This window comes from Amphiprion ocellaris, chromosome 22, assembly GCF_022539595.1.
Source record: "Amphiprion ocellaris isolate individual 3 ecotype Okinawa chromosome 22, ASM2253959v1, whole genome shotgun sequence".
NCBI lineage: Eukaryota > Metazoa > Chordata > Actinopteri > Pomacentridae > Amphiprion > Amphiprion ocellaris.
This window is the reverse complement of record NC_072787.1, coordinates 28,397,358-28,415,203: the sequence shown is the minus strand read 5'-3', so window position 1 is coordinate 28,415,203 and position 17,846 is coordinate 28,397,358. Positions and strand designations below refer to the sequence as shown.

General features: G+C 43.0%; 1 protein-coding gene across 3 annotated transcripts in view; it reads left to right on the top strand.

Moving 5' to 3' along the window:
- The first annotated feature begins 86 nt into the window (after positions 1–86).
- The window catches only part of lama1 (laminin, alpha 1), a 43,324-nt gene continuing 25,564 nt past the window's right edge, over positions 87–17,846 (top strand). For all 3 annotated transcript variants that reach the window (XM_055007058.1, XM_055007057.1, XM_055007059.1), the window contains exons 1-17: positions 87–1,258; positions 4,076–4,246; positions 4,344–4,456; positions 7,560–7,611; positions 7,796–7,986; positions 8,091–8,270; positions 8,350–8,439; positions 9,354–9,471; positions 9,661–9,839; positions 13,070–13,163; positions 13,259–13,416; positions 13,515–13,655; positions 13,762–13,920; positions 14,608–14,709; positions 15,418–15,632; positions 15,994–16,105; positions 17,710–17,820. In XM_055007058.1, the coding sequence (XP_054863033.1) occupies positions 1,204–1,258; positions 4,076–4,246; positions 4,344–4,456; positions 7,560–7,611; positions 7,796–7,986; positions 8,091–8,270; positions 8,350–8,439; positions 9,354–9,471; positions 9,661–9,839; positions 13,070–13,163; positions 13,259–13,416; positions 13,515–13,655; positions 13,762–13,920; positions 14,608–14,709; positions 15,418–15,632; positions 15,994–16,105; positions 17,710–17,820 (2,241 nt within the window). In that variant the 5' untranslated portion in view covers positions 87–1,203. The remainder of the gene's footprint in view (positions 1,259–4,075; positions 4,247–4,343; positions 4,457–7,559; positions 7,612–7,795; positions 7,987–8,090; positions 8,271–8,349; positions 8,440–9,353; positions 9,472–9,660; positions 9,840–13,069; positions 13,164–13,258; positions 13,417–13,514; positions 13,656–13,761; positions 13,921–14,607; positions 14,710–15,417; positions 15,633–15,993; positions 16,106–17,709; positions 17,821–17,846) is intronic.

Genomic DNA, 17,846 nt, shown 5'->3' with positions numbered 1-17,846 from the left:
TTACTGTGAAGGAATGAGTGAAGGACAGAAAGGTGGATTTGTGTTCAAAATAAGGCTGACGGCTGAACTTAACGTGTCTGGCTGGGGTTTGCTACATACATGACCTAAGTATGTAGCGGGACTCAGAAACAGCCCACAGTTTAATCATTAGTTCCTTGTATGATTTCCAACTGATAAATCAGTCATCACTTGTTGTCATGGTTACCGTGATGCTGTGTCGGCAGTGATATCTGGCAATGGGAAATCTTTAACAAAGCTGTAGGTCCAGACTATAAGCCGCATCACTGCCACAATCTAATCACTTGGTCCTTGTGTCATTTCTGACCACCTCTGAAAATTTCATCCAAATCTGTTGCTCCGTTTTTCAGTAATGTTTCACACAGACAGACAGATTCACAGACAAACGTACACCGATCATCACATAACTCCGCCGTTCCTTGGCAGAGTAAAAAACAACCAGAAACAGACAAAAACCACCACAAATAGAAAAATAACAACCAGAAACAGACAAAAACTACCACAAATAGAAAAAACCCAGCCAGAAACAGACAAAAAACAACCAGAAACAGAAAAAAAAACAAAGACAAACAGACATAAAACCAGAATCTAACTCAGTGAGGAGTTTCATGAGATGCAGGAACCACCGACCCCCGCTGGCTCTTGGTACGGTCCACCCCCCTGCACTCAGACAATAGTGTGAGCTGAATAAGGGGAGCCGGTTAAAGGAGTAGGACTGTTTTCTCAGCCGTTAACCCTTCAGATGGTCTGACCCGCTCATGGATCTGCTCATTGATCCGTGTGATTGATCGCAGGTGATCGATCGGTTCTGCTGCTGACCGCACACCGGCCCACGTCTGAACACAGAACCTGTCACTCCTCTCTTTGTTTCACTGTAGTTGTTGTAGTTGTAGTTGTTGTGCTGGTGCTCCACAGTGACCGCCCCCCCCCCCCCCCCCCCCCACCAGCATCAGGTCAGATGGTACGCCCCAACCCCCTCCTATTGAGCTGAATGAATGAGTCTGAATGACTGAAGCTCCAGCAGCACATTCCTGCCCCTAAAGCTGGATCACTGCACCTCTGGTCCACTTCAGACCAGCATTGGTCCACTTCAGCTCAGTTCAGACCCAGTTTAGACACAGTTCTGGTCCAGTTTAGCTCCAGTTAGTGAGTGGAGCTGCAGGTGAGTTTGGCTGCAGTCTGAAGATGAAGCTTCTTCTGCTGCTGATCCTGATGCAGAGAGCCGCAGCCCAGCAGAGAGGTGAGTTCTACTGAGTTCTGCTAAGTTCTACTGAGTTCTGCTGAGTTCTACTGAGTTCTGCTGAGTTCTGCTGTGTTCCGCTGAGTTCTGCTGAGTTCCACTGAGTTCTCATCTCTCTTCTGTTGGGCTAAAAGATGGAGATAGAGAGTTTTTAATCTAAAAAAGTTTCAGATTCACAGAATGAAAATCACTTCAGATGAAAGTTCAGTTGTAGCTGTAGTGTGTGTGTGTGTGTGTGTGTGTGTGTGTGTGTGTGTGTGTGTGTATGTGTGTGTTAATCCTTGAATCCAGACAGACTCTTTCTTATCTTTGTTTTGTCTTCACTTTATTCTGTTTTCAGGATGACTTTTGTTGAAGAACTTTCTGTGAAACTTTTTCTGACCAGCAGATTTTCAGTCCGAGTGAGAGGTTGGAGGTTTAATCTGTGCTTTGTCAGGACCGATCAATAGTCAGCAGCCGATCAGTGTGTGTGTGTGAGCTGATCAGCATATGGATGAGGCTGTGTGTCCTGCTGGGAAATAGTCAGAGGTGTTAACATTCACACCATAAAACCTCCCCCACTCTGTTCTCCTGCTGCTCAGGTTGCTTTGGTTCTACGCTTCATGGAAGACCTCGAGCTCAAGTAGGAGATGCTGAGGATTATTTAGATGGTTTAAATGCTTCTAGAGCTCATGTAGGAGGCTCTAGGGTTTATTTAAATGGTTCTGGAGCTCATGTAGGAGGTTCTAGGGTTTATTTAAATGGTTCTAGAGCTCATATGTAAATTTCCCTGCTGTGGGATCAATAAAGGTTTATCTATCTATCTATCTATCTATCTATCTATCTATCTATCTATCTATCTATCTATCTATCTATCTATATGGGAGGTTTTAGAGTCTATTTAGGAGGTTGAAATGGTTCTGAAGTTTTCTTGTAGGAGGTTTAAGTGGTTGTTGATCATTTAGGTGGTTCATACAGAAAGTTTAGGTGGTTCTGGAGTTACTTTGTTGATCTAGTATACATTTGGTTCTCGAGTTAATTTAAGCAGTTCTAGAGTTAATATATGTGGTTCCAGAATTAATTTAAGTGGTTCTAATATTAATTTGGTTCTAGAGTTAATTGAAGTGGTTCTAGAGTTAATTTGGTTTCAGAGGTAATTTGGCTGTAGAGTTAATTGAAGTGGTTCTAGATTTAATTTGGTTCTAGAGTTAATTGAAGCAGTTCTAGAGTTAATCTGGGTCTAGAGTTAATGGAAGCGGTTCTAGAGTTAATTTGGTTCTAGAATTTATGTGGTTCTAGTATTAATCTGGTTCTAGAGTTAATTTAAGTGGTTCTAGTATTAATCTGGTTCTAGAGTTAATTTAAGTGGTTCTAGAGTTAATTGAAGCAGTTCTAGAGTTAATTTGGTTCAAGAGGTAATTTATGTGGTTCTAGTATTAATGTGGTGGTAGAGTTAATTTAAGTGGTTCCAGTATTAATCTGGTTCTAGAGTTAATTGAAGTGGTTCTAGTATTAATCTGGTTCCAGAGTTAATTTAAGTGGTTCTAGAGTTAATCTGGTTCTAGACTTAATTTAAGTGGTTCTAGAGTTAATTGAAGCGGTTCTAGAGTTAATTTGGTTCTAGAGGTAATTTATGTGGTTCTAGTATTAATGTGGTGGTAGAGTTAATTTAAGTGGTTCTAGTATAGGGCTGCCACAAACGACGCGTGGACGAATCGCCTGAGCACGATACGTCATCAAAAGCGGACGTGAGCGTGCAATGCAACAGAAATCACCGTCCGAGTGGAGCGCGGAACACGCATGAACATCCGCGCTGTATCGTGCATATATAGTATATGCATATATTATATATGCACAATACAGGATGAGGCTGTGTTCCTGCTGCAATCAGAGGTGTTACACCATAAAACCTCCCCATAGGGTGTTACACCATAAAACCTCCCCCACTGTGTGTGTTAGTTTGTGTTAGTGTGGTAGTGTGTTGGTGTGTGTTGGTGTGTGTGTGTGTGTGTGTGTGTGTGTGTGTGTGTGTGTGTGTGTGTGTGTGTGTGTGTGTGTGTTACAGGTTTCTAGTGTTTGAGTCTATCTGGAGCTCAGTGAGGAAATCAGATGAAACAAACAGAAATGAAAACTGATGAGCAACCAGTTAGGACCACTTAGAACCAGTTAGGACCAATAAGAACCAGTGAGAACCAGTTAGGGCCAGTTAGAACCAGTTAGAACTAGACTGGACCAGTTGGAACCAGTTAGGGCCAGTTAGAACCAGTTGGAACCAGTTAGAATGCAGCAGGAGAAGAACATGGATGGAATGATAAATATCCTGGAAACGCTGTTGGAAAATGAGAGGAACACATTTAGATCAGAACTTCTAGAACAGACAGAGAACACCTGAGGAACACCAGGTCACATGATCAGCTCTCAGACGCTGACTCACCTGAGAGTTCACCTGCAGAAACACCTGGTTTGTGAGTCAGCATCCGAGATGGATGGAGCTGCGCTCCAATTGGGCCGCAGGCGACTGAGTCATGTGACTCCTGTCTCTGGTTTTCTCTGCTTCTGTCTGCAGACACCAAACACACACACACAAACACACACACACACACACACACACACACACACACACACACACACACACACACACACACACACACACACACATTCCATTTGGTTCCACTTGGCTTTAATTTAATTTTTAAATATGTGATTTAATATTTTAAAAAATGTTTTAATGGTTCCTTCAGCTTAGTGTCTCAGTTAGGTTTTAACTATCCATCATCCATCCATCCACCCATCCATCCATCCATCCATCCATCCATCATCCATCCATCCATCCCTCAGGTCTGTTTCCAGCCATCCTGAATCTGGCCAGTAATGCAGTGATCAGCAGTAATGCTACCTGTGGAGACCCTCAACCAGAAATTTACTGCAAACTGGTGGAACATGTTCCAGGAAGAACCATCAAGAACCCACACTGCGCCAAGTGTGACGCCAACTCTGTCCTGTCCAAAGGTACACGACCAGAACCACAGAGTACTGCACAGCAGTACTACAGTACTTCGCAGCAATAACTAGTAGTAGTAGTAACAGTACTTGTGTGTGTGTACAGAACGTCATCCAATCGCAAAAGCCATTGATGGAACCAATCAGTGGTGGCAGAGTCCCAGCATCAAGAACGGCCGGCAGTTTCACTGGGTCACCATCACCCTGGACCTCAAACAGGTAACACAACACACAAAACAATACAGAACACATAATACAAAACACACACACACACAACAGATACACAACACAACACACCACACAATAGAATAGATACACAACACAATACACACACAACACACACACACAACATGCACACAACACAATACACACACAACAGATACACAACACACACACAACACACACAACATGCATAACAGACACACAAACACAGAGCAGACACTGGATCTGAAACAACAATAATGATAATAATAGTTCTGTTTGAACAAATATATGTAAATAAAAAAAATATGAAATTAAAACCCAGTGAAGAAAAACACGATGATGACTAGCATTGACCAGCTAGTTCTGCAGATTAGCATTGACCAGCTAGTTCTGGTGATTAGCATTAACCAGCTAGTTCTGGTGACTAGCATTAACCAGCTAGTTCTGGTGATTAGCATTAACCAGCTAGTTCTGGTGACTAGCATTGACCAGCTAGTTCTGGTGACTAGCATTGACCAGCGAGTTCTGGTAACTAGCATTAACCAGCTAGTTCTGGTGACTAGCATTAACCAGCTAGTTCTGGTGACTAGCATTAACCAGCTATTTCCGGTGATTAGGATTAACCAGCTAGTTCTGGTTACTAAACTTAACCAGCTAGTTCTGGTGATTAGCATTAACAAACTAGTTCTGGTAACTAGCATTAACCAGCTAGTTTTGGTGATTAGCATTAACCAGCTAGTTCTGGTGACTAGCATTAACCAGCTAGTTCTGGTTACAAAAAATAACCAGCTAGTTCTGGTGATTAGCATTAACCAGCTAGTTCTGGTGACTAGCATTAACCAGCTAGTTCTGGTGATTAGCATTAACCAGCTAGTTCTGGTTACTAAAATTAAGCAGCTAGTTCTGGTGATTAGCATTAACCAGCTAGTTCTGGTTACTAAAATTAACCAGCTAGTTCTGGTGATTAGTATTAACCAGCTAGTTCTGGTGACTAGCATTAACCAGCTAGTTCTGGTTACTAAAATTAACCAGCTAGTTCTGGTGATTAGCATTAACCAGCTAGTTCTGGTGATTAGCATTAACCAGCTAGTTCTGGTTACTAAAATTAACTAGCTAGTTCTGGTGATTAGCATTAACCAGCTAGTTCTGGTGATTAGCATTAACCAGCTAGTTCTGGTTACTAAAATTAACCAGCTAGTTCTGGTGACTAGCATTAACCAGCTAGTTCTGGTGATTAGTATTAACCAGCTAGTTCTGGTGACTAGCATTAACCAGCTAGTTCTGGTTACAAAAAATAACCAGCTAGTTCTGGTGATTAGCATTAACCAGCTAGTTCTGGTGACTAGCATTAACCAGCTAGTTCTGGTGATTAGCATTAACCAGCTAGTTCTGGTTACTAAAATTAACCAGCTAGTTCTGGTGATTAGCATTAACCAGCTAGTTCTGGTGATTAGCATTAACCAGCTAGTTCTGGTTACTAAAATTAAGCAGCTAGTTCTGGTGATTAGCATTAACCAGCTAGTTCTGGTGATTAGCATTAACCAGCTAGTTCTGTGATTAGCATTAACCAGCTAGTTCTGGTTACTAAAATTAACCAGCTAGTTCTGGTGACTAGCATTAACCAGCTAGTTCTGGTGACTAGCATTAACCAGCTAGTTCTGGTGATTAGCATTAACCAGCTAGTTCTGGTTACTAAAATTAACCAGCTAGTTCTGGTGATTAGCATTAACCAGCTAGTTCTGGTTACTAAAATTACCCAGCTAGTTCTGGTTACTAAAATTAACCAGCTAGTTCTGGTGTTTAGCATTAACCAGCTAGTTCTGGTGATTAGCATTAACCAGCTAGTTCTGGTTACTAAAATTAAGCAGCTAGTTCTGGTGATTAGCATTAACCAGCTAGTTCTGGTTACTAAAATTAACCAGCTAGTTCTGGTGACTAGCATTAACCAGCTAGTTCTGGTGACTAGCATTAACCAGCTAGTTCTGGTGATTAGCATTAACCAGCTAGTTCTGGTGATTAGCATTAACCAGCTAGTTCTGGTTACTAAAATTAACCAGCTAGTTCTGGTGACTAGCATTAACCAGCTAGTTCTGGTGATTAGTATTAACCAGCTAGTTCTGGTGACTAGCATTAACCAGCTAGTTCTGGTTACAAAAAATAACCAGCTAGTTCTGGTGATTAGCATTAACCAGCTAGTTCTGGTGACTAGCATTAACCAGCTAGTTCTGGTGATTAGCATTAACCAGCTAGTTCTGGTTACTAAAATTAACCAGCTAGTTCTGGTGATTAGCATTAACCAGCTAGTTCTGGTGATTAGCATTAACCAGCTAGTTCTGGTTACTAAAATTAAGCAGCTAGTTCTGGTGATTAGCATTAACCAGCTAGTTCTGGTTACTAAAATTAACCAGCTAGTTCTGGTGATTAGTATTAACCAGCTAGTTCTGGTGACTAGCATTAACCAGCTAGTTCTGGTGATTAGCATTAACCAGCTAGTTCTGGTTACTAAAATTAACCAGCTAGTTCTGGTGATTAGCATTAACCAGCTAGTTCTGGTGATTAGTATTAACCAGCTAGTTCTGGTGACTAGCATTAACCAGCTAGTTCTGGTTACTAAAATTAACCAGCTAGTTCTGGTGATTAGCATTAACCAGCTAGTTCTGGTGACTAGCATTAACCAGCTAGTTCTGGTGATTAGTATTAACCAGCTAGTTCTGGTGACTAGCATTAACCAGCTAGTTCTGGTGACTAGCATTAACCAGCTAGTTCTGGTGATTAGCATTAACCAGCTAGTTCTGGTGATTAGCATTAACCAGCTAGTTCTGGTTACTAAAATTAACCAGCTAGTTCTGGTGATTAGCATTAACCAGCTAGTTCTGGTTACTAAAATTACCCAGCTAGTTCTGGTGATTAGCATTAACCAGCTAGTTCTGGTTACTAAAATTAACCAGCTAGTTCTGGTGATTAGCATTAACCAGCTAGTTCTGGTGATTAGCATTAACCAGCTAGTTCTGGTTACTAAAATTAACCAGATAGTTCTGGTGACTAGCATTAACCAGCTAGTTCTGGTGATTAGTATTAACCAGTTGATGAAACTCATATTTTGTGTTTTTCTGTTCAGGTTTTTCAGGTCGCCTACATCATCATCAAGGCAGCCAACTCTCCCCGACCAGGTGAGACCTACCTGTCCGTCTCTCTACCTGTCTCTCTCTCTGGCCTGTCTCTCTCTCTGACCCATCTCTCTCCCTCTGACCTTTCTCTCTCTCTCTCTTTGACCTGTCTCTCTGACCCGTCTCTCTCTCTTACCTGTCTCTCTCTCTCTGACCCGACTGTCTCTCTGACCTGTCTGTCTCTCAGGTAACTGGATCCTGGAGCGCTCTCTAGACGGCGTGTCCTTTGACCCGTGGCAGTTTTATGCCATCAGTGACTCTGAGTGTTTGACTCGTTACAACATGACGCCGAGACTCGGACCTCCGACCTACCAGAGCGACACCGAGGTCATCTGCACCTCCTACTACTCCAGACTCAACCCGCTGGAGCATGGAGAGGTGAGACAGGCTGTCTGTCTGCACCTGTCTGTCTGCCTCTACCTGTCTCTCTCTCTGACCTGTCTCTCTCTACCTGTCTGTCTCTCTACCTGTCTGTCTCTCAGATCCACACCTCTCTGATTAATGGCAGACCCGGTGCCGATGATTTGACCTCTGACCTCCTGAACTTCACGTCGGCTCGTTACATCAGACTGAGGCTTCAGCGAATCAGAACACTCAACGCCGACCTTATGACACTGAGCGACCGCGACCCCCGAGACATCGACCCCATCGTGACCAGGAGGGTGAGACGGGCTGCGGGAGACAGACAGGTGTGTGAGACTGTGACTGTGACTGACACGTTTGTGTTGCTGTTCCTCTCAGTACTACTACTCCATCAAAGACGTCTCTGTGGGCGGGATGTGCATCTGCTACGGACACGCCCAGAGCTGCCCGCTGGACCCCGTTACCCAGGTAACGCACACCTGCACACCTGTATGAATGAACACCTGTATACCCGAACACCTGTATGAATGAACACCTGCATGAATGAACACCTGTATACCTGTATGAATGAACACCTGTATGAATAAACACCTGTATGAATGAACACCTGTATGAATGAACACCTGCATGAACACCTGTATGAATGAACACCTGCATGAACACCTGTATGAATGAACACCTGCATGAATGAACGCCTGTATACCTGTATGAATGAACACCTGTATGAATGAACACCTGTATGAATGAACACCTGTATGAATAAACACCTGTATACCTGTATGAATGAACACCTGTATACCCGAACACCTGTATACCCGAACACCTGTATGAATGAACACCTGTATGAATGAACACCTGTATGAATGAACACCTGTATACCCGAACACCTGTATGAATGAACACCTGTATGAATGAACACCTGTATGAATGAACACCTGCATGAATGAACACCTGCATGAACACCTGTATGAATGAACACCTGCATGAACACCTGTACGAATGAACACCTGTATGAACACCTGTATGAATGAACACCTGTATGAACACCTGTATGAATGAACACCTGTATGAATGAACACCTGTATGAACACCTGTATGAATGAACACCTGTATGAATGAACACCTGTATGAACACCTGTATGAATGAACACCTGCATGAACACCTGTACGAATGAACACCTGTATGAACACCTGTATGAATGAACACCTGTATGAACACCTGTATGAATGAACACCCGTATGAACACCTGTATGAATGAACACCTGTATGAACACCTGTATGAATGAACACCTGTATGAATGAACACCCGTATGAACACCTGTATGAACACATGTATGAATGAACACCTGTAACCTCTGAATGTGTGTGTGTGTGTGTGCAGAAGCTGCAGTGTTTATGTGAACACAACACCTGTGGGGAGAGCTGTAATGAGTGTTGCCGTGGTTACCATCAGCAGCCGTGGCAACCAGGTACCATCTCCGAGGGAAACACCTGCGAAGGTAAGAAACGTCAAGTAGACAGAAAAACAGAAACACCTTTTAACAAATCAGATTGACTATTTAACCTGTCTGTCTGTCTTTCCATCTGTCTGTCTGTCTCTCACCTGTCTGTCTCTTACCTGTCTCTCTCTCACCTGTCTGTCTGTCTCTCTACCTGTCTGTCTGTCTCTCTACCTGTCTGTCTGTCAGAGTGTAACTGTCACAACAAGTCTCTGGAATGTTTCTTCAACCAAACAGTCTCTGATCTGTCATTGAGTTTAAACTCTGACGGCGTTCGTCGAGGAGGCGGAGTTTGTATCGACTGTCAGAAGAACACGGCCGGCATCAACTGTGAGACGTGTAGGGACGGATACTACAGACCTGCTGAGGTACTGCAACAAATACTACAATAATACTACAGACCTGCTGAGGTACTGCAACAAATACTACAATAATACTACAGACCTGCTGAGGTACTGCAACAAATACTACAATAATACTACAGACCTGCTGAGGTACTGCAACAAATACTACAATAATACTACAGACCTGCTGAGGTACTGCAACAAATACTACAATAATACTACAGACCTGCTGAGGTACTGCAACAAATACTACAATAATACTACAGACCTGCTGAGGTACTGCAACAAATAATACAATAATTCTACAGACTTGCTGAGGTACTGCAATAATACTACAATAATACTACAACAATACTACAGACCTGCTGAGGTACTGCAAAAAATACTACAATAATACTACAGACCTGCTGAGGTACTGCAACAAACACTACAATAATACTACATACCTGCTGAGGTACTGCAACAAATACTACAATAATACTACAGACCTGCTGAGGTACTGCAACAAATACTACAATAATACTACAGACCTGCTGAGGTACTGCAACAAATACTACAATAATACTACAGACCTGCTGAGGTACTGCAACAAATACTACAATAATACTACAGACCTGCTGAGGTACTGCAACAAACACTACAATAATACTACATACCTGCTGAGGTACTGCAACAAATACTACAATAATACTACAGACCTGCTGAGGTACTGCAACAAATACTACAATAATACTACAGACCTGCTGAGGTACTGCAACAAATACTACAATAATACTACAGACCTGCTGAGGTACTGCAACAAATACTACAATAATACTACAGACCTGCTGAGGTACTGCAACAAATAATACAATAATTCTACAGACTTGCTGAGGTACTGCAATAATAGTACAATAATACTACAACAATACTACAGACCTGCTGAGGTACTGCAAAAAATACTGCAATAATACTACAGACCTGCTGAGGTACTGCAACAAACACTACAATAATACTACAGACCTGCTGAGGTACTGCAACAAACACTACAATAATACTACATACCTGCTGAGGTACTGCAACAAATACTACAATAATACTACAGACCTGCTGAGGTACTGCAACAAATACTACAATAATACTACAGACCTGCTGAGGTACTGCAACAAATACTACAATAATACTACAGACCTGCTGAGGTACTGCAACAAATACTACAATAATACTACAGACCTGCTGAGGTACTGCAACAAATACTACAATAATACTACAGACCTGCTGAGGTACTGCAACAAATACTACAATAATACTACAGACCTGCTGAGGTACTGCAACAAATACTACAATAATACTACAGACCTGCTGAGGTACTGCAACAAATAATACAATAATTCTACAGACTTGCTGAGGTACTGCAATAATACTACAATAATACTACAACAATACTACAGACCTGCTGAGGTACTGCAAAAAATACTACAATAATACTACAGACCTGCTGAGGTACTGCAACAAACACTACAATAATACTACATACCTGCTGAGGTACTGCAACAAATACTACAATAATACTACAGACCTGCTGAGGTACTGCAACAAATACTACAATAATACTACAGACCTGCTGAGGTACTGCAACAAATACTACAATAATACTACAGACCTGCTGAGGTACTGCAACAAATACTACAATAATACTACAGACCTGCTGAGGTACTGCAACAAACACTACAATAATACTACATACCTGCTGAGGTACTGCAACAAATACTACAATAATACTACAGACCTGCTGAGGTACTGCAACAAATACTACAATAATACTACAGACCTGCTGAGGTACTGCAACAAATACTACAATAATACTACAGACCTGCTGAGGTACTGCAACAAATACTACAATAATACTACAGACCTGCTGAGGTACTGCAACAAATAATACAATAATTCTACAGACTTGCTGAGGTACTGCAATAATAGTACAATAATACTACAACAATACTACAGACCTGCTGAGGTACTGCAAAAAATACTGCAATAATACTACAGACCTGCTGAGGTACTGCAACAAACACTACAATAATACTACAGACCTGCTGAGGTACTGCAACAAACACTACAATAATACTACATACCTGCTGAGGTACTGCAACAAATACTACAATAATACTACAGACCTGCTGAGGTACTGCAACAAATACTACAATAATACTACAGACCTGCTGAGGTACTGCAACAAATACTACAATAATACTACAGACCTGCTGAGGTACTGCAACAAATACTACAATAATACTACAGACCTGCTGAGGTACTGCAACAAACACTACAATAATACTACATACCTGCTGAGGTACTGCAACAAATACTACAATAATACTACAGACCTGCTGAGGTACTGCAACAAATACTACAATAATACTACAGACCTGCTGAGGTACTGCAACAAATACTACAATAATACTACAGACCTGCTGAGGTACTGCAACAAATAATACAATAATTCTACAGACTTGCTGAGGTACTGCAATAATACTACAATAATACTACAACAATACTACAGACCTGCTGAGGTACTGCAAAAAATACTGCAATAATACTACAATAATACTACAGACCTGCTGAGGTACTGCAATAATGCTATAATACTAAAACAATACTACAGACCAGCTGAGGTACTGCAACAAATACTACAATAATACTACAGACCTGCTGAGGTACTGCAACAAATACTACAATAATACTACAGACCTGCTGAGGTACTGCAACAAATACTACAATAATACTACAGACCTGCTGAGGTACTGCAACAAATAATACAATAATTCTACAGACTTGCTGAGGTACTGCAATAATACTACAATAATACTACAACAATACTACAGACCTGCTGAGGTACTGCAAAAAATACTGCAATAATACTACAATAATACTACAGACCTGCTGAGGTACTGCAATAATGCTATAATACTAAAACAATACTACAGACCAGCTGAGGTACTGCAACAAATACTACAATAATACTACAGACCTGCTGAGGTACTGCAACAAATACTACAATAATACTACAGACCTGCTGAGGTATTGTTAAAAATCCTATAAAAAATAAAATATTACAGACAGGTACTGATACGTGTGTATTGTATTGTGTGTTGTGTGTATATTCTGTATTGTGTGTATTGTATCATTAATGTGTATTATCAATGTGTATTATTGTGTATTGTATGATTAATGTGTATTATATTGTGTATATTGTGTGTGTTGTGTGTCTCCAGGTGTCTCCGTTCTCTGACTCTCCCTGCTCTGAGTGTCGCTGTGATCTGAGAGGATCCAAGTCTTTAGTCTGCAGCAGAGATGACACACAGCCAGGTTGTTGTTGTTGTTTACAGTCTTTCTGGCAGCAGTAAACATGTTGTGCAGCTCTGACTGTGTGTGTGTGTGTGTGTGTGTGTGTGTGTTTTCAGGTGTGTCTGCAGGTCAGTGTGTGTGTCAGGAAGGGTTTGCAGGTCGACGGTGTGATCGTTGTGCGTTTGGATTCAGAGACTTTCCTCAGTGTGTTCGCTGCGACTGTAACCTGTCAGGAAGCACCAACACTGACCCCTGCAGCCCCTGCACCTGCAAGGTAGCGTGACATCATCGTCTCACCTGTTCTCTGACAGCTCACCTGGTCTCTGACGTCTCACCTGTTCTCTGACAGTTCACCTGGTATTTCCTCTCCAGGTGAACGTGATGGGAGATAACTGTGATCTGTGTAAACCAGGTTTCTACAACCTTCAGGAGAACAACCCTCTCGGCTGCACCGACTGTTTCTGTTTCGGTGTGTCTGATGTCTGTGAAAGCTCCGCCTGGTCCACAGTTCAGGTAACACATACCTGTATACAGGTAACACACACCTGTACATAGGTAACACTGCAGTACGTGGTATGACTTCTGAACACGAGGACTGATGATGGTTTTTTTTGTTCAGGTGGTTCATACAGATGCTCGGCTCCGCCCCTTTCACTCCCTCCACAATCACCTTGTCCTCCATGACAACGACCTCACTGTTCCCAGCAACGCCTCCTCTGGCTCTTCCCACCAACAGGTGCTCCAGTGGGCAGCGCCTGACAGTTTCCTTGGCAACAAGGTCAGCCGCCATTTCAATTTGGCCGAACAGTCAACCTGTCTGGATGTAATTCAATGTGATCAAGAGATATACAGCAGTCACTAAAAGTGGCTCTGATTAGTGGTACTATGACTCCTTCTGTACCTCCTGATTAGTGGTACTATGACTCCTTCTAGACCTCCTTATTAGTGGAACTATGACTCCTTCTAGACCTCCTGATTAGTGGTACTATGACTCCTTCTAGACCTTCTGATTAGTGGAACTATGACTCCTAGACCTCCTGATTAGTGGTACTATGACTCCTTCTGTACCTCCTGATTAGTGGTACTATGACTCCTCCTAGACCCCCTGATTAGTGGTACTATGACTCCTTCTAGACCTCCTGATTAGTGGAACTATGACTTCTTCTAGACCTCCTGATTAGTGGTACTATGACTCCTTCTAGACCTCCTGATTAGTGGAACTGTGACTCCTTCTAGACCTCCTGATTAGTGGTACTATGACTCCTTCTAGACCTCCTGATTAGTGGAACTGTGACTCCTTCTAGACCTCCTGATTAGTGGTACTATGACTCCAGGGTCGTTGTGTTTTCTTAGAGTTAAATTCTGTCAAACCAGCTGTGTCTGTTTGTGGGAGTTTGAATTCAGATGTTTTTAAACTAATGCAGACTGCCTGTCTGCCTGTCTGTCTGTCTGTCTGTCTGTCTAGCTGGTGTCCTACGGAGGTTTCCTGAACTACTCTGTTTTTTACGACATCCCATTGGATAACGAAGATCGCTCTCTTCCCGCCCACTGTGACGTCGTCATTGAGGTGAGAACCAACCCGTGTTCAGAGCATCATTTCTGTTGCATTGTGGGATTGTTTACCACCTCTTCTCACTTCTTCGCTCCTGGCCGAGGAAGAGTTTCACTGAATCATTAGTCCATCCATCCATCCATTATCTATACACCACTTAATCCTCACTAGGGTCATGGGGGGGCTGGAGTCTATCCCAGCTGACTCAGGTGAAGGCAGGGGACACCCTAGACAGGTCACCAGTCTGTCACAGGGCTACATACAGAGACAAACAATCACTCTCACATTCACACCTACGGGCAATTTAGAATGATCAATTAACCTCAGCATATTTTTGGACTGTGGGAGGAAGCCGGAGTACCCGGAGAAAACCCACGCATGCACAGGGAGAACATGCAAACTCCATGCAGAAAGATCCCGGGAAAGCCGGGACGCGAACCAGGGATCTTCTAGCTGCAAGGTGAAAGTGCTAACCACTACACCACTGTGCAGCCCCTGAATCATTAGTTCAACCCTCTAAACCTCAGAACCAATAGATCTCCACAAAATGTCAGAAAATATAGAAAAATGCGGATCAGAGTTTCCTCAAATGTCTCATTTTGTCCAAAGACCTTCAGTTTCCATGGAGGGACATCACAGCTGCAGCTTAAACTCACGTTGAAAACTACAGTCATGGCTGCCTGAAGGACTACAACACCCACCATGTTTCTCTCTTGTTTCTAGGGCACAGGTCAGTCTCTTCGTCTCTCGCCTCCTCTCCTTCTCTTCCTGTCTCCACTGGCTGAGCGACCCGTTGCCGTGGCAATGGTCCCGCAGAGATTCATGGACCATCAGACGGGAGTTCCTGTAACCCGTGACGACCTGCTGTCGGTCCTCGCCGGTGTGACAGCCCTGATGGTCAGAGTCCACCTGAACTCCTCCGCCGACGGGCCGATACGGTGAGGAAGAGTAATCTGATTACACATAGTACCTGGGTCCTTTGATGGTCCACAGAGGAGGCAGAGCTGGAACACATCTCAGCCTGAGGTCCTCGAGGTCCTGGTTCCTGCAGCAGGTCCTGGTCTCACCAGGATACTGCAGGAGATCCTGGTCCCTTCAGAGGGTCCTGGTCCCTTCAGGATCCTGCAGGAGGTTCTGGTTACCTTCAGGATCCTCTCGGAGGTCCTGGGTATCTTCAGGAGATCCTGGTTCCTTCAGGATCCTCTAGGAGGTCCTGGTTCCTTAGTCCAGGACATATTAGGACCAGAACTAGATCTTTCTCTCACTCCAGGTGGTGTAATATCTCCTTCTGTCTTTCAGACTCCACACGGTCTCTCTGGATGCTGCAGACTCTGGTTCGGTTTCTGGGGTTCCAGCGGTTGCCGTGGAGAACTGTGAATGTCCGTGGGGGTACAACGGCACTTCCTGTGAGGTCAGTTTTAATCTGCTCCTTCAGTTGGTCTCAGTGGCTGTTCGATCCTAAAGCAGCGGAGCAGAGCAGCACCACCGAGGGTTGGAGAAGGTCTGAAGGTCTTTCCTCCTGAAGAATTCAAGAAAACAGAATGATATCATCAAACCTCAGCTCTATCCTGAGTTCTGCTATCACACAGGTGTTCTAAAGCTAGCAGGGTTCTAGCAGGATGCTAATTTAGAATGACTTCTTCATCTGCAATCAATAATCCATTAATCAGTATGAAGGGATTCCACTGATGCTGCTGGCTTAGTCCTTAGACTTCCATCTGTGATACAGGAACTCTGTAGCTCTGGTTGGAGGTCATTAAGTAGAACATTAGTCTTTGTCATGGTGCCCGCTACTGCTGAACTCATCCAGGTCCTGGTGATCGTAGGAGCTTCAGGAGAAACCAGCCTGGTCTCCTATAATTAAAAGGTGGAACATTTCAGGTCATGAACCTCCTCAGAAGTCTTTGTCATGGTGCCCGTTGAGGCTAAACTCCCACAATGCTCTAGATCATAGGTGTCAAACTCTGGTAAGAGGTAATTATATTTGGCCTGTGAGACAATATCAAATAATTGCTACAGCTGGCCCGCCAGTATTATATAGCGCATGTTCCGTTATTACTACAAATCCTAGAATGCTCTGCTGGTGTTTTGGCGCGTTAATCAGGACAAGACTCATAAACATCGGCTGTTTCTCAATATGCATTCTTGTCTGTACTTGCGTTCTCGGGTACTCGTGAAACGTCATCAGTCGGAGACCGAGTGCTGTTCCAGTTCAAAGTAGCATCTGACTGAGAACGAAAGTAATACCTGGATGTGTTCTGGCTCCGCCCACATTTATGGAGACTGCATCTGACCAGACTAGTGTGGACTTGGGGCGGCTGAATAACCCATAATGCATTTCACGCTGACAAGTGGCAAAGGCCAAGGAGAACACAGGTATTTTTGGGAATACTACTGTTATTATGACGCAAAATGCAGTTTTCAGATTATTTCAGGCAAGAAAGTAGTTGTCTAAACATCAGATCTGTGGTCAGTTTATCCAGATAAAGCCTGATTAAAAATTTACTCCCACTGTTACGGAGCTGTGAGGGTCCAGGTTAGATGGCTATGAGCTGCCGGTCAGCCTCACTGTAGCCGCCAAGAGCAGCCTGAGGTTGGCAAGACTTTTCTGTGTCGTTTTCGTTGTTTTAGTCATTTTTTGTCTCATTTTTGTCATTTTGTGTCTTGTTTTGTCATTTTGTGTCTCGTTTTTGTCGTTTTGTGTCTTGTTTTTGTTGTTTTTGTCATTTTGTGTCTCATTTTTGTTATTTTTGTCATTTTGTCTCTTTTTTTGTCATTTTGTGTCTTGTTTTTGTTGTTTTTGTCATTTTGTGTGTCATTTTCATTGTTTTAGTCATTTTGTCTCTTGTTTTTGTCGTTTTGTGTCTCGTTTTTGTGATTTTGTGTCTCGTTTTTGTTGTTTTAGTCATTTTGTGTCTTGTTTTTATCTTCCCTTCAGAGACACATCTGCTGTAAAACACGACCACTCGGCCAACATGTGACGTGTCTGTGGTTATATATGTTTGCGTGTTTTAGGTGTGTTCTCCGGGATTCTACAGAGTGGACGGAGTCATGTTTGGAGGGAACTGCATGCTGTGTGAATGCAACGATCACGCCACCGAGTGCGATGCCAACGGAGAGTGTGTGGTGAGTCCGAGTCAGGGACGTCCTCT